Source organism: Marmota monax, unplaced genomic scaffold, assembly GCF_021218885.2.
Source record: "Marmota monax isolate L192 unplaced genomic scaffold, Marmota_monax_Labrador192_F-V1.1 WCK01_AAM20220418_F8-fsc00012, whole genome shotgun sequence".
Lineage (NCBI taxonomy): Eukaryota > Metazoa > Chordata > Mammalia > Rodentia > Sciuridae > Marmota > Marmota monax.
In genome coordinates, this window is record NW_026695227.1 from 19,028,160 (window position 1) to 19,049,134 (window position 20,975).

Genomic DNA, 20,975 nt, shown 5'->3' on the forward strand with positions numbered 1-20,975 from the left:
TTACAAATTCTGTGGCCCCACAGCACACCAGCTGAATCAGACCTTGGAAATAGGACCCAGCGAGCAATATGTGTGAACAGTCACCCAGGTGTATCTGTAGGCACTAGACTGTGAGGTCCACCATATCTGGACACTTGGAGGAATGGATTGGAGAGGTTGCCGTCTCCTGTGAGGGAGGAGTTGATAGCCTATTACCTCATTGTGATTTTTGTAAATATTTTCATTTTGACGTTTCCTAATTCTTCAGGGTTCTGAGAAATCTTTAATGATCAAATTTTGTGAATTACATAAAAATGAGCAACAATATTTTACCAGTTAAACAAGTTTCTGAAATAACATAAAACGTGGTTTCCTTGGGACCTTGATGTATTTATTCATTCTGCAGTTTATTCACAAAAATCAGTGAGCTATGCTAAAAAGAAAAGTCATACTTGGCAAAATAGCATTTGACATCATTTAAGCTGAGATCCTAATATCTTAAAGCTTATGAATTGTGAATCTGTGACGTTTGGTCCAGGGCATGGACCCAGTTAAAAGGGAAACAAACTGTTTTCATGTTAGTTTTTTTTCAAGAAGGATTACTAATAGTTCAGGCATTAGTCAGTTTATAAACCATCCTATTCCCAACTGTATTTCTAGTGCAATTGAAGGTTCCATGTGCCTCCCTTGTTTATTTCACTGTAATAAATAGAAATCTCTCCATCCTCATGTACTTCATCTCTTGCAAAACACAGCAGCAGCCCATCCTCTGGGGAGGTGTGGCATATTATGCATGGGCTTGTCCTTGGGCAGTAAGATCTAAGAATGTACTGAAGTCCACAGTGTACTGGCCAGAGCTCCTGGCTGATCCCGGGTGATCACCCCGAAGCTGTAAAGTCAGGAGTGAGATTTTATCACATGAACTTTAAGAGAGTAAAGGCAAATGTTTCCTTACTAAGTCAGAATGGACTAATTATCAGTATATGTGAAGTCATGTCCACTGATCAAGGTAAGTGGTTTCATTTTCTAGAATATCTTTCTCATGCTGTTTTCAGAGTGTGTGGGTCACTGAATAATGCTGCTTGCTGAGGGACATAAAAGTGGCAGAGTTCAGTGTCCTTTTAAAGTTAAGAAGAAGCCTCACCTTGTTTTATAGCTTTGAGATAAAAATATGTACTATTGACAGTTTTTGGCTTTCCCAGGCAGCTTCCTCTGGGCTAAAACGATACAAATTGTTTTGGTGGTAACAATGAGCCAGAGAAATATAACTAATATTTGTAAAGTTTAAAAATTCAGCCAGTGAGGGAAGGAATGCAGAGAAAGAAGGCAAAAGTTCCTTTTTTCCCTGCATTTCTGGTGTGAACACAGTTAAGACATATTAACCAGTTACACTCCTCTGGTGCAGAGCATAGAGCGTTGTTCTGTTAAAAAAATATTTCCACCACCCCAGCCTTGTTTCAGCAAAGAAGTTCCAGGGAGTAAATTTTCCTTATTTTTCCATATACAATAACATTGTTCAGATAAGCATGGATTGTTTTTAAAAATTGTTAGCAGCAGTATTAATCCACAGTGGTGTCCTTGATTTTTCAAGAGAGCTAATTAATGAGAAATTGAGTCTTTCATATAGAAATGCAAATTCCACTGTGTGGTAAAAATATCATGTGAACCGGAAGTACCCACTAAGAATATTTTTTAAAGCTGAAATGGATTCATTTTGTTTAGCTATTTCCCCTTGTTTCTGCATGGATATATAGACTTCCCTGAAGAATGTCTACACTGCTAACTGGTATGAACTGAAACATAGAACGAGCAATCCTGGTAGTTAGCAAGAGTCTCTTACTTGTGGTGTCTCTCCTTCCTGCCTTTGACTTCTGGGGTGCGTGAAGCCCTGGGGCGAGGTTGGTTGGTCATAGTCCTGCAGCAGAAGAGCTGAGCTAAACCCCCTCCTGCAGCTGCATGGCTCTGGCTGGCTATGTTCCCAGGTTCTAGTAGTTGCTGAAGGTTTGAGCAGCGGATTCTGTGCCTGCTCCTGCTCCTTCCACTACCCAGCCAGAAGCATGAATTCCTCTGCAGGGGTTCACTGATCTTGTGTGAAGTTCGGGGTTCCTGTGATCTCTCCACGGTTTACCACCAGATCTAAATGTGAAATTTGCAAAAAGGAGAAGCAGCAGAAATGCAGTAAAAGGGAAGTCTTTTCTCCATCAGTGAAGTTCTCTTTTTCCTGAAATGGCTTCTCTCCCTTCTCATTCCATCTTCGGTTAGGGATGATGGGAGAGAGTAAGCTCTCAGCTGGAGGGAGGACTGCAGTGAGGCTGGAGGATGATGGCAAGGCTTCAGAGGGCAGTGTGGGTCCACAGAGGGACGCTCTTGCCTCCTTTCTGCTTAAGGGGACAACACCCTGGAGAGCATGGCCACTACAACAATGTGAGCTTTATGAGTTCCTTTAAAAAGGCCTAAACTGAAAAGGCAGTAATGTAGCCACTTCCTGCCTACTGTCCCAGATCATTTTATTGCTTTTAAGTTAGGCAAGAAAAATTTATGCAAATTTAATGTACGTGTTATTTGTACATTTAATGACTGGGATTTTTTCCCCCTTTTTAAAACTTATGCTTGTAGGCAAACCCTTCTCACATAAAAATGAAGTAAGCTAGAGTGTGATGGAAGATTCCATAGGAAGCACTGTGCACTTCTTTTGAGGGGTAGTCATTTGGTCTTTGTTTAATATACATCCAAACCTACATGTGGCTTAAATTGCGCAGAATTCAGATTTAAACTTAACTAAGTCCCCTTACATACCAAATAGACTTCAGGAGGTCAAGGGTAGATGGGAAGCTACTACAATAATCCAGGGTAAAGTTGAGTTGACCTTTTATTTGGGGAATGAATTAACTCAACTTGGGGAATGAAAGGTCTTTTCTTAGCTGCTGTGTAGACCTATCCATTCCTGCCACATTTCTGACTCACATTCTGATAATCATCTTTACTCTGGATGCTCTTTCTTCTTCCTAAAATAGGGAGCTAATTTTTATTGGCTTCAATCTGTTCTCTGCCTAGCAGCCTGAGTATCCCTTTAAAAATGGAAAACACATCATTTTCCTCTTCTTAAGATTCCTTCCCTGGATCCTCAGCTCTTTTGAGGAAAAGCCTCTGCCCCTTCAGTGTGTGCAAGACCCTCCTGTTCTAGCCTTAGCCCTGACCCCATTTTTGCTCTGACTTCAGCAGCAAGCTTGTTCTCTGTCTGGTCTACCCATGGCGTCTCCCTTGTTTCTTGGTAAATACATCAACTATGCAAACACATCCTTACCTTAGGATTTGTGCAGTTTTAATTTGCCTGAGATTCTAATCCCCCCGATATTTGTGTACCTCACTCCCTCTGGGTCTGCTCAGCTCACCTTATCTATGCAGCCTTCATTCATTCTGTGTGTGTGTGTGCGCACGCCTGTGTGTGTAAATACAATAGCTGCCCTCACCAAATAGCACTCACTCCTTTACCCAGATTTGCCAGCAACACATTTTTTCACTTAGTATATAATGGCTTTTTGGTTGTTATGTTTACTGCCTTATCTCTAGGGTTTAGAAACAGAACTGATAAATACAGAGTGGTTCATCAATATTTGTTGAATGAATACATTTCTGATAGTCCTGTGCCTTTTTCTGTTAGGAAACTTAAAGCAAAATGAGCAGCAGGAATAGAAGACAAGTTAATAATTTATAAGTCTTTGTAGAGTTCTCCATTTCTTTTCCTTGATCCCCTTTTTAGGAGTAAACAGACTTGCTTGCCACCTTCTGATCTCCCTTGTGGAGCAAAGTCTGAGTGATGGGCTTCTTCCCACACAAGTCTTAGAAGCCAACTTGATCTAAAGATCTGTAAAGATAAAGACTGAGACAGAAGGAAGTTGGGGGAGTACTGAGATCGGAGTCTACAGATGAGTTCAGTAAATAGTTTTTGAATGATCAATTAATGAGCTGGGTTGGGAGAGATGAAAGAGATGAGGAGAAACTTTAGGATGTGAAATTAATAAATTTGGGAAGCATTTTTGTCAGTGTGGAGAAAATTATGACGTGATAAAAAGAAATTTTGTGATATTTTGCTGTGTATTAAGAGTCTACTTCCTCCTTTTAATTTTTCATGTTTTTTTTCTTCCTGTGTTCTACTTCTGTTGGAGGGAGATAGGCAAAGAAAGAGGACTGAATAAAAAATATCATCCTAGAAACATTTCTTCCTAATAGTTTTTTTAAAGCTTGATTTGAAGGGGTAGAAAATTAAAGTGTGAAATTATTTATGTATTTATGTTGCATGCAGTTTCCTTCCAAATTTGGATAATTAGAAATTGTCAAAAATGTAAAAATCTAAAACTAACAGTCAAAATCTATGAACTGTTATTTGCTATATGGTAATATACTTTATCTGAATATTGACACATTATTAGCCTTCATAGTAAGATAAAATCGTAAGATAAAATCTAATTTGACTATAGTGAAAGAAAATATATAAAGCTTAAAAATGATTATCTTTGTGGTATTGTAAATGTAAGCCCCCCCTAGTGATTGTTAGACTGGTACAATTACCAATTTGTATATGATGTCATGCTTTTCTCCTCTTACATTGCCAATACTTTTTTTTGTTTTGTTTTGTTTTTTGCCTTTAAATGAACTTTCTGTGCTCCTCTGACTCAGATTCCTGGGCTCAGGCAATCCTCCTGCCTCAGCCTCCCATGTAGCTGGGACAGATGCATGACACCCAGTTAAAAGATACTTTCAGTGCCTCTTAAGTTTTAAAATTGGTAAATTATTTTAATACAAAATGGTAACAAAACAGGAAATATATTCACTAGACTATTAATAATTTAATACCCGTGCCTTCAATGACATATAAGTCTACCTTCCCCACAGACATCTAAAACCAGTGACTGAGTGACACTTGACATAGTAGAGGTACAAAGAATAGGTTTGGAGAGTAAGAAAGAAGGAGCAATCCACTGTCAAATTTATTAAGGAAAATTTCCTTAAAAAAGGTGACACTGGGCTGGGCACAATGGCTCAAGCCTGTAATCTCAGCGATTCAGGAGGCTGAAGCAAGGGGATCACAAGTTCAAGGTCAGCCTGGGCAACTTATCAATACCCTATCTCAGAATAAAAAATAAAGCCAGGTGTGGTGGCACATGGCTGTCATGTGGCTCTGGAGACTGAGGCAGGAGGATCATGGGTTCAAAGCCAGCCTCAGCAAAACAGAGGCACTGAGCACCTCAGTGAGACCCTGTCTCTAAAAAAAATACAAAATAGGGCTGGAGATGTGTCTCAGTGGTGGAGTGCCCCTGAGTTCAACCCTGGTAACTCCCCTCCCCCACAAAATAAAATTAGAAATAACATAGGAAGGGGTAGTAGAATGAAACAGACATTATTACCTTATGTACATATATGAATGCATAACTGATGTGATTCTACAACATGTACAATCAAAAAAATGGAAAATTATACCCTCCTTATGTATGATATATCAAAGTGCATAGATGCATTCTACTGTCATGTATAACTGATCAAAACAAATTTTAAAAAATAATAATAAAAAGGACTGAGGATGTATTTTTTTATTTAATTTTTTTTTAACTTCATCTGCTATTATTTTTGTTTATTTTAATGTGGTGCTGAGGATTGAACCTGTGCCTCACATGTGCTAGGTGAGTGCTCTACCACAGCCCTGGGGATGAAGTTTAATAGAAGAGCAACCCTGGGTTCCATCCTCAGTACCACATATGCACACACACAAAAAGATTATTATGTTTTTGTCACAAGAAGGACCATCACACTAAGGAAACCAACATATATAGAAAGAGAGGTGTATGAAAAGAGTATGAGGTATTCCAGGAGCAGAGAACATAGGAATACAGCTGTGAGTAGATAAGAAGCCCTTCGGTAGAGCAATGTCTGGTGAGGAATCCTTTATACAAACTGGAATGTTTTTCCTATGGCTCTTGCAGTCTCATTAAGGAATTTTAAGCAAAGGAGTAATAAGATTGGTTTCACTCATTGGATAAATACAATAGTTCACCATTTGTGGGAGCAATATCATTAGACCTGGCCAAGCATGACTGCAGTAAGGCTGTTTTAAAATTCAGAATTGGAAAAGTGGTTATCTTTGATGAATTGGCTCATTTTTTTCTTCCAAACTTCCTTCTTCTGTCAGCCAGAAAAAATATAGGAAATAATAGATAAGCTAGATGCAGCATTTGCTTTTTAAGTTTTGCATGACTGGAACAATCCTCTGCACTGTTTGAAGCTTAACACAAGGTGCTATTGTGTTTCTGGCCTAGAATCTAGCTGGGGGAAAGCGTCGTAAGGCCTGCTGGGTTGACTCTACAACAGAGAATAAGGAAAGCAAATTCCTAACTTTGTCAGCTGTTAAATATTAAATGTATAGTAAAATGGAATTTATACTGACATTTGTCTTAAATGAAAGAGCATCAGAGAGTTGGGGTGGGGTAGAAAGTATTACCAAGCCTTTAAAGTGAGCTAATTTGTCAGATGTACTTTTAAAATTTGCCAAGAGTCAAATTGAAGAACTTTGAGGTCTAGGTCTGTCTACCTGTGACCTTGCCTAAGCAATGTCACTTAGAGCAGTAAAAATATTTCTTTAGTTTTTAAGGAAGTTAAGTAACTTTCCCACAGACATGAGATAAATCATGCCAAAAATTTGAGCTTTGAGCCTCTAATTTTACTAATCCACCCTATTTTCTCCTGGGGAGGAATAAAAAAAGCACTTTCCAGATAAACAGCCTTGTTCTTCGTAGCAGGTCTGGCTGATCCTGAGGCTGAGGCTGAGGCTGTGGTGACCCATGCATTTATAGAACAGTGGCTGTTGGTGAAGAACTGGGTCTCAAGGAGCTTTTTCCTTTTTGGTGGGGTTGGTTTTATCCATTGTTGCCATGAGGTTCCACTTAGGTTTGAAAAGTGAATGAATAGTGTCAGAAACTGTAAAACAAGTGTTCAGGATGGTGGGCTGAGAAGTAGAAGTCAGCTGGAAGCTCACAGAAATTAGTTTACAAAAATAGGTGTTAGGCTAAGATGTTTTAGCCACAAGGACTCAAAATTGAAAAGGAATCAAGTTCAGAAAAATTAACCAGATAGCAAGTACAAAAGTAATGAAAATCAACAAAATCAGGAAGGATTTGCTCATGAAAAAGATGTTTTCCCTTTTGTGAAGAAAAGCAGTAGTACATTCTTGGTTACTTGTGACTGAAGTAATGAAAAACAATTATAATTGGTTTTAATAGTATCTTTGTCAAGACTTATGAAACACTGGCCAGTTGGATTTTCTTATTTCTGGCTTTGTTATGAATAAATGGAAAATAGTTTGGCAGTAGGAAGAAGGAAAAGGAAAAGCCAAAATTCCAGTTAGTTTATAAACCAGACATCTTGAGTAAATGAGTTGGCTGTAGCTTTTGCCCTTCAAGTCGTTTTCTTACATCTGTTTTTATTTCATTCGCATTTATAAAGTCAAAACAAATTTTAATTTCATTATTGTAGAAGTCTCTTGTTATGCAGAAGAGCCTTCCATGTTCTCTGTCCACCATAAATAATCTCCTCCTTTTGAATTATTAAGGTTCCTAATGGGTGGCTTTTTTTTAATAAACCGGGGGATATCTTAATGTTTTTTCCAGAAGTGGTACTATGATCTTTTTCTATCCACAGAGCTCTCCCGACATCAAATTTGTGGGCTCTTTCCCCCCTCATACCAATTCTCCAATTCCCTGAACACCAACCAGGTGTGCTACAATTCAATTCTGACACTAACTACCTGGAGCTAGCCTTAGCCCTCACAAATGGACAGTCCCATAAGACTGTTTCCATGTTGGATGCTAGTTGCAAGTTCCAGACATGCCATAGTATTTACCAACTGGTTATACATCAGAGGTTTCTATGACCCTCTCAGTAAGGCTCATGGAACTCAGGGAAGCATTTGACTTACATTAGGGGAGAGTGAAGTCCAGAAGTTTCCTGAGCATAGGAGCTCTGCCTCATGTTCTATTCTCCCAGCACATGGTTGCATTCACCGACCTGAAAGCTCTCTGGAACTTGACATTGAGCGCTTTCACCACATAGGTGTGTGCCTTTATTAACCCAATATCCAGCCCTTCTTTCTCCCCAGAAATTGCAGGGAATGGGGCTAGAAGTTCTGGGCTTTTAATCAAGAGTTGGACTTTTTGGCAGTGGACCCTATCCACTAAGCTAACTAGGATCTCACCAAGATTCACCTCATTAGAACAAAAGAGGCTCCCATTATCCAGGAAATTTCAAGAGTTTCAAGACCTCTGTTAGGAACACGTGATCTTCCTAGTGTCCTTAACACTGAGGAAGTTCCAAGGGTTTTAGGAGCTACCTTTTGTCAGAAACCAGGAACAAAGATCAAATACCATTTATTTCTTACAATGTCACAAGTCAGCTGATCTTTTTTTTCTACCTGTGAAGAGGGCTTTATACTTAGCATATAAATAAATATTGGCTATGACTTCAGAGTCACATGGTTCTGTGAACCTAAATAGTTTCTATTAAAATATGTCAGTAAGCCTTCATGATGTGCCCTTTTTAAATTTTGTTGGAATTTTAGCTTAACCAAAAAATTATAGTATTCATTTCATACAGCTTCCTCTGTAGATGATGTTTTGATCCAAGCCTATGATAACACCAAGAATGCTGCTTCTCACCCTTGGCTGAATGTTGAATTGGCTGGGAAACTTTAAACTGACACCTGGGTCCAATTTGCCAGAGATTCTGATTTAAGCTAACTTGGAATTGCAATTTCTTTTAAAATTTCCAGGTGATTTTAATTTCCACAGGTGATTCTAATGGTTCATGGTTTCGAACCACCAACCAAGAAGTATGATTTTAGGGAAATGACTTACCCCCTCCGATTAATGGTTTACATATAAAACATGTCCCAGGAAGATTATCTTGGCTAAACATATTCAGAAGGTAAACTGATACAAGAGCACACCAGGCATGCAGGGTTTAAAACAATAAGAAACTAAAATTATAGCCTATACCACTGTTAATTCACTAAATACACCCCAGAGTGCGTTATATACCATGATCCATTGAGTTACAGTGGTGCTAATAAGTTTCCTGCAACCAACAGTTCACTTGCCCCAAGATCACATTGCTAGTTGGGGACAGAATTAAGATTAGAAAATTATTGCATAAATTTACACTTTGATGCCTTCATTATTTCGTCCAGGGTTTTTAAAATTTTTTCTGTAAAGGACCTGATTGTAAATACTTTAGGCTCTGCAGGCCTCATGGTTTCTGTTGCTCAACTTAACGAGTAGAAAGCATCACTCACTGAATGAGTGTAGCTGTGCTGCAGACAAGCTTTACTGACAAAACAGGTGGCTGGCTGAAATTGGCCTGTGACCTGAAGACTGCAGACTGTGACCGAGGGACACTTTATCCTTTTTTTTAGAGGGAGGTCTCCTTGAGAGCAGAGTGAGGATCTTACCTATCCCACCTGATGCCTGCTGCAAACCAGTCCTGTTACAGTGCCTTCACTGCAAGTGTTAAATCAAAGCTTGTTGAATGAATGCAGATCTGTAACTCCTAACCTTTCTCCTGCTACTTCCAATCCTTCTGTTGCGGGGGAAAAATTGCCTCATATTTCAGCTGTGGAGAGAGAATGCTTTGTGGTCTGTGGCAGGATGTAATCACTATGTTTTGGTAGAATCCTTGAAGTGAATTAGAGATCTAACCTCACTCTGTGGACATTCTTATCTTAAAATCTTAGATTCTAAGACTTTTTAAAACCTCAAAGTATTTCTTTAATTTGGTTTTGTGATACAATAGGGTGCCTAATAATTTTGTGAATGTTATGAGTTTCTCAATACAATGTTTATTTCAACCCATTTGGATTGAAGATCACTGGTATTTATACATGGTGAGCGATGTGTGGCAAAACTGAACAGTGATGGATTCCTGCAGCTCCCTGAATACAGGAAATATAGTTTTAAATTATGAACCTGTTCCTAATGACAAACACACTGACCTGAAAATAAGGCTGTTGGTTATAGTGGACAGAGAAAGGACCTGGGAATCAAAAGTCCTGATGTGATTCCTGCCTTTGCCACTTTAATCAACCTTACTTTCTTCAACAATAGTATAGTGTGTAGATCCCTGACTTTATGAACCTTTTAGAGAGGCTGAAGGGAAGTATGACATGTGTACCCTGGGAGCTCTTTCCTCACCTCTCCCAGGAGGAGTGGGTCAGGCTTAGCAGAAAACACAGCCATGTCACCAGAGCTAACTGAGACTGGACTAGTGTGGAGGTTACTCGGCAGGTGTGCCCACTGGCTCCCAGTGAGCGTCTAAGAGTCAATGTAAGGGTGGCCTCCTGAGCCTCAGAGTGGAGAAACAGTGTATGCCAGAAATGGAAAGCAGAACAAGAAGAAGGATGTCAGGTGTCTGAGAAGCTAAAAAGCAGACGAGAAAGAGGTTCAAAGCTGGGAATGGATAAGGTAATCTGGAATTGTCTCTGTCTATAGTTGTCCCAAATCAAGACCTCCCATTCTCTTGCCTTGGATTGTTTAGTACCCTGGTTTAGTACTCTGGGTCTTTTGAAAGCTCCTGGCTGCATAGTGTTGGCTGAAATGGAAGCTCGGGTCATAGTAGGCACCTCTAATATAGCAGATGTAAGCACTCATTTACCTGCTGAGCAAAAGCCTAAGAATTATAAGCTGGAGTCCCTGTCCAGAAGGTGCCTATGAACCAAATGTAGGTATGACATTGGATACCAGCCTGACCACTCAGTTTAATCATTGTTATGATGGATAGTACAATGCCTATCTTACTTGACCTCATAGGATTCTTGAGAGGAACAAATGAAATAATGCATATAGTGTGCTTTGCACAGTGCATGTTTGGCTCAGAATAAACACCCAGTGCCCAGTGTTGTTAGACACTTGAACCTTTATTACTACTTGTTTTTTTTTTTTTTAGAGAGAGAATTTTTTTAATATTTATTTTTTTAGTTTTCGGAGGACACAACATCTTTGTTTGTTTGTGGTGCTGAGGATCGAACCCGGGCCACTACCGCTTGAACCACATCCCCAGCCCCTTTATTACTACTTGTAGTAAGAATAGTAGTAGTACTGAAAACAAGTTTGTCGTAGACTCTGTAAGTTTTTAAAACACTTTGAGGGGCTGGGGATGTGGCTCAAGCGGTAGCGCGCTCGCCTGGCGTGCGTGCGGCCCGGGTTCGATCCTCAGCACCACATACAAAGATGTTGTGTCCGCCGAAAACTAATAAATAAGTATTAAATAAATAAATAAATAAATAAATAAAACACTTTGAAACTCCAAGTTATGGTTGTTGATATTTTTGTGACATTCAGGATAAGTTTTTTTGAGGGTATGCTACTAACGGGCATTTCTCTTGGCACCAGTTATTCTTGTTGAAAGTATTCATATGAGTTCCTCCTAGTGTCTAGAGAACAAATCAGTTGAAAAAAATTCCTTTTGAAATAATTTTTTTTTAAACAGGGAACATAACCAATTCCAGTACCTTATTGATATATGTATGGGTTATAAGTCCTTAGTAAGAATCCAGCTTATCAATGTTTTGCCTGATCTTGGGTCTACCCCCAGAGGGAGGAAAATAGAGCAAAGGAACAGTGTATCTGTTCACTACTCAGAATTAAAGGTCAGTGATTTGGTTTAATTTTAGAGGTATTATGATACTTATGTAGATGAAATAAAACTGTATATTACTATTCTCTGTATTATTGTTAATACTTTATAACCTGTGCTTAAAGAAAAGTGCAAATTTTCCTTGAAGGAAAGAAAAAATTCCTTTGGAGCTTTTCTGTGATTACTGACTTGCCTGTTTCCATGTTCTGTTAGGTTGTGGGAATTGCAGGTGAAAAACAGGAGTAAGATGTAGAGAATGGAGAGAGTGTGGACCTGCAGAATAACAAAACATGGTTTCATCTGATTTTTTAGGCTGGTGGCTGCTCCAGTTTCAGACTGTGTACACAGAACTCGGTGTCCTGGGTCCTGCCCCTAATGCTGCTTTTATGGTCTGAGCAACCTCAGAGCTGGAGGGTACAGGGTCAGGTCCAAGAGGCAGGAGCAGGTTGGAGTTTCAGTTTATAGTCGAGGGTCATGAGGGCAGCCAAGATGATTACTGGGAAATCAGGAGTTCGGGCCAATAATGGAGGTGGGAAAGTGTGGAAAATGGCCAAGGCAGTGGCTGCCAGTAATCGGGAGAGTCCCTAGGGTAGCTTTTCCCAAATGTGTTCCGAGACACACTAGCGTCGTGGGATGTTGACTTATGCTACATTATGGGAAATTTCCTGAACAAATGCTGGGTTCAAAGTTGAACAGGGTTTTCTTCTGTGGACCTTTCCAGAGCTTCTAGTATACCCACTTGCATTATGAATACATAAGACGAATTTTTCAAGTTTGGTCATCACAAATATGTCACATAGAATTTGGAGACTTGGCCAGAGATGGAAGAGTGGGGATGAGGGATCCTCTCATCAGAGCAGTGTTTCACCACACACATCTTTGGAAAAGTCCTAGGGCACATGGCACATGCTGTGAATATTGCTGACTTTTTCACTGGGCTCTTTAATGGATTGTTCTTTAACCCTGTGGAGTTAGTTCCAAAGCGATGTCCAGAGAGTTTTCTGGGCTCTCCTTGGGTACATTTTTTCCTTCCTCCAGTGTAATTACTTGGCTGATTTTCGTTGCTGTTGTTAACACAATTAAGGAAACTAGTCCTTCTTAGAGGAAGAACAAATGATTCAATCTATAATTACTGAGACCAAAGGTTAAGAAAAGGGAAAAACAAAAAACAAAAACAATGGGTTCAGAGCCTGAGTGTAGTTGGCCCTTGATCACACAAATAGGCTCCCCCACTTAAAATGCACATGAAGTTTTAAAGGAAGTCCAAAGGGAATGTATCTAAAACTTTAACAATAAGATTAAAAAATGAGGGCTAATGGAGTGTGCAGGGCTGGCTGAACCTAATGAATTTCAGAGCAGACTGTTTTCCAAGCTGTCTTGTAGGCTCCTGAAATCACATGTCAAACTGCATTCTAGAATTCGTTTGTTAAAATGAAAGGAACCAGGGCTGGGGCTGGGGCTCAGCCATAGAGCACTCACCTAGCATATGCGAGGACCTGGGTTCAATCCTCAGCACCACATAAAAATAAATAAACAAAATAAAAGGTATTGTGTCCAACTACAACTAAAAGTAAATATTAAAAAAAGAAAAAAAAATGAAAGGAACCATTTACCTGTCTCACTAGTGAGAAGCCCAAGTAAGCAATGCCTTCTCTTTCTGTCTCTGCTGTCTGCAGCCAGAAGTCTCTCTTTAGTTTCTTAGTGCATCTCACAGTCCTCCGTCTCTTCTTTTTCCTCTGCCCCTCAGGTTCCTGTCATTCTGTCTGGGTTGGTGCAGTTGCCTCTTAACTGTACCAACTGTTTCCTCCTTAACCATGAATTACTTGAGGATAAAGATAATGTCTTATTTGTCTTTTTTTTTTTTAATACTTTTTATTCATAGATGGACACAATACCTTCATTTGTCTTTGTGTGGTGCTTAGGATCGAACCCAGGCTCACACATGCTAGGCGAGCGCTCTACCACTAGGCCCCAGCCCCAGCCCCTTACTTGTCTTTTTGTTCTCAGGAATTACCTGAGTACCAGCACTTTTAATTAAGGAGTTATCACTCTGTGCATTTAACTAGGGAAAAGAGAATAAAATAGAAACTTGACCAGTTTTGTTATTCTTTTTGCAGTTGATCATTGGATATCTCAATACTTAGAGAACAGCTTGTAATTTGGATACTAAGATGAGATCTATTAGAATAATATTGAGTGTTTAAAAAGTAGAAATAGGCATTTAAACATACTTTTTTAGAAAGTGAATCATTAGCAAAAACTAGCAAATGAGATACTAATAAATGAAGAAATGCAGACAGAAAATTTTTAGAAGTTTGAATTTAGGATAAGCATTTATAATAATGCAATATGGCAAAGATAATGTAAAGAATAATGATTTGGGATTCCTGTTTTCTATAATAAATTCTACTTCTTTTCAATTGCCAGACATTTTATCATTACTAATAATGTTGTCTTTATGAAATAGGGACTCATGTTTGTATGAGGTCTGTTCACTTGTAAATAAGTCATTATTGAGGTGCAGAAGAGTTGTGTATTGGTAATCGAGAGTAACAGAATAGATAGCATGATAACAAATGGCAAGTGCTGAGATATAAAGCAGTATGAGCCAGTGTTGGATAGTAAGAAAATAAATTCAGGCAGAAGCAAGACCAGATGAAAGAAGACAGAGACAGAAAAGAAGGAAGCAAGAGATCAGGGCCTGAGGAAGTTGGGAAAAGAATGATTAGATCCCCAGTCACTACCCTGGCACCATGCATCACTGGGTATCATACAAGTGAAAATAGTAGCAAACAATTAATGTAACATTTATTGTGTGCCAGCTACTCTTATCTCCACAACAATCTTTTAATGTAGGTATTACTATGAATCTTATAAATTCTCATTTACAGATGAAGAAATTGAATGGTAGAGAAAGTAAATCATTGGCCCAACTGATCACTAGTAAATAGTAAAGGCTGGATTTAAACTCAGAAAAATGATAGTTATTTTACAGGAATGATTAAATTGCTGTAGAAGTACACTGGGTACCTAATACACAGTAACTTGTATAGCTGGTATCCAAACATCCCCATGTTTCTGGGAATCAAGGAATGTTGCCTGGGTATGTGCGTTCATAGCATCTGAGTTGCTTTTTTGATGTAGATAATCATATAGTGAAATCGAATATCAATTATCAGTATCAGGCACCTCTGTATGGTAATATGCTTAGAGGTCTTAGAGATCTTTTTTCTTTCTTTCTTTTTTTTTTTTCCTTTGGTGGTACTGAGTATTGAATCCAGGGGTGCTTTTCCACCAAACTACATCCCAGCTTTTTATTTTATTTTTTTTATTTTGGGAAAAATAGTTAGCTAAACTGCCCCATTTGCTGGGATTACAGGTATGCACCACCATGCGCAGCTTAGAAGTCTTGTTGATAACAGTTGCTATTATAAACTGTTATGAATTTTAGGCTCTGTCAAAAAGTGTGACTGTTTGAAAACTCAGCATTTGTCTGATCATATGATTGAGCAATTTTGGGGCCTGTTTCTCATTATCAGTGCAGTAATAATGCAGGATGTTTTGATAAACCTATGGCCCAGTCACTTCTACATGGTTATGCTTAATAGTAAAAGAAGGGACCAAGAAACAGGGGTTATAATGATTTGGAAACAATTGTCAGGTAGAGCACAGCAGCCTTTGAACCTCTTCCGACTCAAGAGTGTCAACTAGAATGGCTCTTTGCAAGAAGATAGAGAAATTGATCCATGTTGGTTTCTCCTGCCTCCCACTGCAGTCATGGCTGCAGATGCAGAGTGACTGGTGTACTTTGAATAGGGAGAGCTTTCCATAATGTTGACCAACATTCTTAGTTGGTCATAGACAAAGGGGAACTTTTGGAACTTTCATCAGTGCGTGGTTAGGGATGGGAAAGTGGCCTCAAATGCCCTCTCTGATGTAGGAAATTATTTCTCTAAAAGAAAACATTATGCCAAGGTAGAGTAAGATGTACTGAGTCAATCCCAGCCCCAGTGCAGGTGTCGTCATGGAGAGCTCACTTTCAACACTGCTGTGCAGGCTAACACAGCATCTAACAACTGGTCACCCAGCGAGTGGAGGAGCAGGGATTGGGACTGTGTTTCAGACCACCTAACAGAATTTTATTTCTTTTTTTTTCCCTGTGTGTGTGTGTGTGTGTGTGTGTGAGAGAGAGAGGGGGGGGCGGGGAGGGAGGGAGGGAGGGAGGGAGGGAAGAGAGAGGAGAGAGGGAGACTGTCTTGCTTGCTATGTTGCCCAGGTTGCTCTCCAAGTCCTGGGCTCCAGTGATCCTCCTGCCTCAACTTCAAGTAGCTGGTACTATAGGCCTATCCCAGTGTGTACACTTGATCATAGTTTATAAAAATAATTTGTTTTTAGAGGCTGAACATTTTTTTTATTTCAATTGCATGCACACATTATTGTATATGCTTAAGATATCATAGTAAAGATTGCCTCTTATATTTATTTTGGGCTTTCCACTTATGGGGCCTTTAAAAATACTAAATATCTGCAGTTACTGGTTTTCAGAGTTTATTTTGAGTTCATATTGCCTTTTTGTGTGTGTGTGTGTGTTGTATGTGTAGATGGATAACAATACGTTTTATTTTAGTTATTTATTTTTACGTGGTGCTGAAGATCAAACCCAGTACCTCACACATGCTAGGCAAAGTGCTCTTCCACTAAGCTACAACCCCAGCCCCTCATATTGCCTTTTTAACTCTAAGGATATCTAGCCAGTATAACAGTAAAACAAGCCAGTATAATATTCTTTAATATTAGGTTGTATTGAGTGATGATTCTGAAATATTGGCATCCCATAGTGCATTTTAGTTAGTGATCCTAGTGAACATAAATAAAATTACAGGTTATAATCTGAAATATTCAGTCAGTTGCTGGGATTCTCCACTCCCCCCAACCCCCACAGCTACTTTTATAAGACAAACATCTGGATAGTTTCACAACTCCAGATGTTTATAAATCTGCTTCTGGGATGTGAAGAAAATTATTTGGGTGTAGCTTTTTTTTTTCTTTTTCTTTTTTTCTTCCAAGTATTTAAGACTTGTGTAGAAATAACTGAGTATTTTAGACAAAAATGGAAAGGTCTGAAATTTCACATAGAGTGAGCCCTAATACAACTACATATTTCTTTACTGTCAGAATTTATAAAATAGCTCTCATGAAATAGAAACAAAATTGTAGGCAAATAAAGAACAACTTACCCAAGGCCTTTGGAATTTATTCATTCAGGATATTTATCAGGCATTTACTACATGACTGGTGGTGTTCCTGGGATATATCAAAAAGAAGATTACTCTTTTGCCAGAGCTTACGTTCTAATGCAATAAATAAAATAAATAACATGTGTTAGAAGATGACAAGTGCTATGAGAAAAAAATGAACAGTTCAGCAGGGTAGGGTAGAAATTGCAGTTATAATAACTAGATGATCAGGGTGGTCCAAGTTAACAAGATGTAATTTGAGCCAAGATTTGAAGATTTTTCAGATGGTCATTATTTGGGAGGAGACACATCTCAGCAGAGAATGGCTGGATGGAAGGCTTTGAGTGTGCCTGGCCTGTGTGAGGACATTAGAGAACCAGCATGATAGGGGTAGAGTGGACAGCAGCAGTAGCAGGTGATAAAGTACAGTGCTAATGGAACCAAGGCCAGATCTTGTAGTGTCTCCAAACCACTGTGAAGACTCGATATTTTATGCTAAGTGAATTGTGGAAGGACAAGAACTGATTTGGATTTTAAAAAGATCTCTCTGGGCCTTGTTGGATAATACCAACTATAATGGGGATAAGGGAAAGAGCAGGGAGACTCTGTGGAGGGTCTTGCTGTTATCTAGTTAGAGATTATGATAGGTTGGGCCAGAATAGTAGCAATGGAGGTGGTGAGCGAGCCAACAGGATTTCTTGATGAAAAGGAGGTACAGAATGTGAGAAGAAAGCAGTTTCAGATGCTTCCAAGGATTTTTGCCTAAGCCTAGGTGAGTGCCATTAGCAAAATGGAGAAAACTGTAAGGGAAGTGGTTTAGGGAGAAAGTTGGAAATAAATACAAGGTTCAGATTTAGGAATATTGATTGTGACAAAGCTCTTCATCATACTAGTGGGGATGCAAACAGGCAGTTGAATGAATAACTCTGGAGTTTGGGTGAAAGGTCTGGAGTGAAAGTAAATGTACCAGTCTCAGCATGTAGAAGGCCTGGGACTGGCTGAGATCATCAAGGAAGTGAACAAGCACAGGCGGGGAAAGAACCAAGCATAGCACTCAGTAGCACCAAAACTTCGAAGAGGTTCTAATATATGATTTCTTGCTATACTGGAGATAAGGAAAATTTAGAATTTGGTGAGTTTTTCTTATTTAAGCAATAGATATAATTTTAATTTTGAAAAAATATATATAACACAAAATTTACCATCTTAACCATTTTTAAGTGTACAGTACAGTGGCATCACAATCCATTCGTACTGTTATTGCCTTGATCCATCTACACAGAGCTCTTCATCTTGCAAAACGGAAATTCTATGCTCATTAAGCAATAACTCCCCAATACTTCTTCCTCCCAGCTTCTGGCAACATCCTTTCTGCTTCTGTTTTTATGAATTTTACTATTTTAGGTTCTTAATGTACCTGGAATCACACAGTATTTGTCTTTTGAAAACTGGTTTATTTCACTTTGTATAATATCTTTCAGAATCATCCGTGTAGTGGCATGTCAGTGTTTTCCTTCCTTCCAAAGGCTAAATAATATCCATAGTCTGTACATACCACACTTTATATACTCATTCATCCCCTGCTGGAGTTGGGCTGCTTCCATCTGTTGGCTATTGTGAATGATGTCATGAACATGGATGTATAAATATAGGGGGTATGTGTTTTTTAAAGTCTTGTAATACATGTACTAGTTGATTTTCATGTTTTTTCTTTTTTATATAAGTAATAAACACATTTTATTTATAAAAGATTTAAAGCTGTACATAAAATATTAATAGCTATATAAATAGCAAAACATGACAGTTTTTATTCATTATCTCATTTCACCACCATACCTAATTCCCAAAATTAAGGTTTCCATATTACCTTCCATCCTTTTTAATATGTTTATAGGTGAAGCATCCCTAATTTGAAAATCTGAAACTCCTTGGAGGTGTTGACAGGATTTTTAAAAACTTTTTTTTTTTTTAAATATCTTTTGCTTTATTCAGTTTTGGATTCTGGGGCACTTTGGATTTCATATTTTTGGATTAGGGATATTCAGTTGATAAAGTCTATGCTAATATTCCAAAACCCAGATAACTCCAAAATCTGAAGGATTTTTGGATAAGGCACACTCAATTTACATACATTTGTATACAGCTTTTTTTTTTTTTTTAAATGAGATCACATTATACATTCTGTACTATACAATTTTCTTTTATCTAATTTTGTCTTGGAGATCATCTGTATCTGTTACAAATCTTGATAATGTTGAATTGTCCTGTGTCCACACAGAACTATTTCTCTGCCCTAGGTACCCACTTACTTGTAGATCACTCCTACTGGTTCTTTTTGATAATGGGGACTCTAAGATCCCCTGTAGTTAATGTAGTTAATGGGTAGACTATCTGGTTATAATTTGGTTTCAATTTCTTGTTGTGCAACTGGCACCCAAATGAGAACTCTCCCCAAGTCATAAAGAAGCAAAGTTGTACTTTTTATTGCTGTTAACCAAGATGAAATAATTAATGAAATGATTTTGGTATGAGGCAAACTTTCTTTACCAAGATATGTGTGACCTATCTCAGTGGTCAGTAACTTTTCCCTTAAAAGGCCAGATAGTAAATTGGAGGACAGAAAGAGGTATGCTTACAGCCACATATGGTCTTCTTTTCTTTAAATAACCTTTCAAAAACGTATGTGTTCTCTGTGTCCTTCATGTGTTCCTGTTTCACGAAACTGGTGGATGTTTGGAGACTTGTTTTAAACAATAGTGTGAGGTGAAGTTTCTGACTGTGGCTTTATTATCCCTGGCAAAAGATCTGTGGTCATGAATTTTTAATGAATTTATGGGGAAATGAATGTGTAGTTGATCTCTTATTGCAAGCATCTTGTCACATTCCTGGGAGATAATCTCTATAAATGTGACACTTATAAAACCCATCACACCCAGGAAGCTTGCTCTCCAGAAATTATGTGCCTAGTTTTGAATTTCAAATTAATACTTTTGTAAGACACATTTCACTTCTAAACAGACTAATTTTTAAACTTGTTTCATATGTTAATATGTAACAGTGGAGGTCTTTTTTTTTTTTTTTAAGACTTTCAGTTTTGTCATTCAGCACATTAACTTCCCATTCAATACATTAATGGTTTTATTGCTGCTGTTGTTATCACTCTGGCTAAAGCTGCATTCTTGCTTTGGCAAGGTCTCCTTTTATGATTATGCTGCAGTTTCTTGCTCTGGTTTATAGTGGAGCTGTGGCTTTTCTGAGATTCTGCCCCTAAGCCATCCTTCACTAGGCCCCAGCAGGTGACCTTTAGGAGACTTGCTTAATGTTGAGATCACTGTGGAAAAACATCCAAATCCCCCTGAAAGGCTAAGTGATTGCTTGATATATATCCCTGTGAATTTTAGGGACATGCTTTACCTACTTGAGGTTTTCTAGAAAGGGACATAAGCTCATACATTTAAAGATTTGAACTTTTAGTTCTTTCATTTATAAATTTAATAATATTCTGTCAGTCATCCATAGCTCTTGCTTTTGCTGAAAATAGTTAATCCCGCTGACAGATTTACCATTTTAGCAGAAGGGTCTCTTGTTGAAAGCCCATTTAATTTCTGTTTTAGCACTGCTTCTCTAATAAATTTCTCAGACAGTACTTAGAACTGTTAATACTTCCTAAAATCTGTTTCACCAACATAAATTTTAAGGGCACACAGAAAGTAAAGCAGTTGTGTACTTTTTAGTCAATATTATTTAATAATTTGTACTAAGAAGGATCTTTTTTTAAAATATTTTATTAGTTGTTAATAGATCTTTATTTATTGTTATGTGGTGCTGAGGATCAAACCCAGGGCCTCACACATGCTAGGCAAGCGCTCCACCACTGAGCCCCAGCCCCAGCTCCCAAGAAAGATCTTGTTGATTCAGTAGATAGTTGATTTTTTTTAACTTAGTTTTTCTTGATTTGCATGATAAAGTTTTAAAAATCTCTGATATTTATATTTAAATCCTACAAAAATGAAGCTCTTTGTTTCTTAACCAAATGGCCTATTTTGTTTCAGTTGTAGTGAATTCCTGGTAGAAATTATTTTCTCT

The 20,975-nt window shown here is 38.3% G+C and overlaps 1 protein-coding gene across 6 annotated transcripts in view; it reads left to right on the plus strand.

The window, feature by feature from the left end:
• The window catches only part of Fgd4 (FYVE, RhoGEF and PH domain containing 4), a 200,902-nt gene that overhangs the window by 104,381 nt on the left and 75,546 nt on the right, over positions 1 to 20,975 (plus strand). Inside the window, exon 1 of one of the 6 annotated variants that reach the window (XM_046435776.2) lies at positions 778 to 988. The exons of the other annotated variants lie outside the window; for them this stretch is intronic. Coding sequence (XP_046291732.1) covers positions 898 to 988 — 91 coding nt within the window. The 5' untranslated portion in view covers positions 778 to 897. Of the gene's footprint in view, positions 1 to 777; positions 989 to 20,975 lie in introns of those variants that run through there. 6 annotated transcript variants of the gene reach the window in all.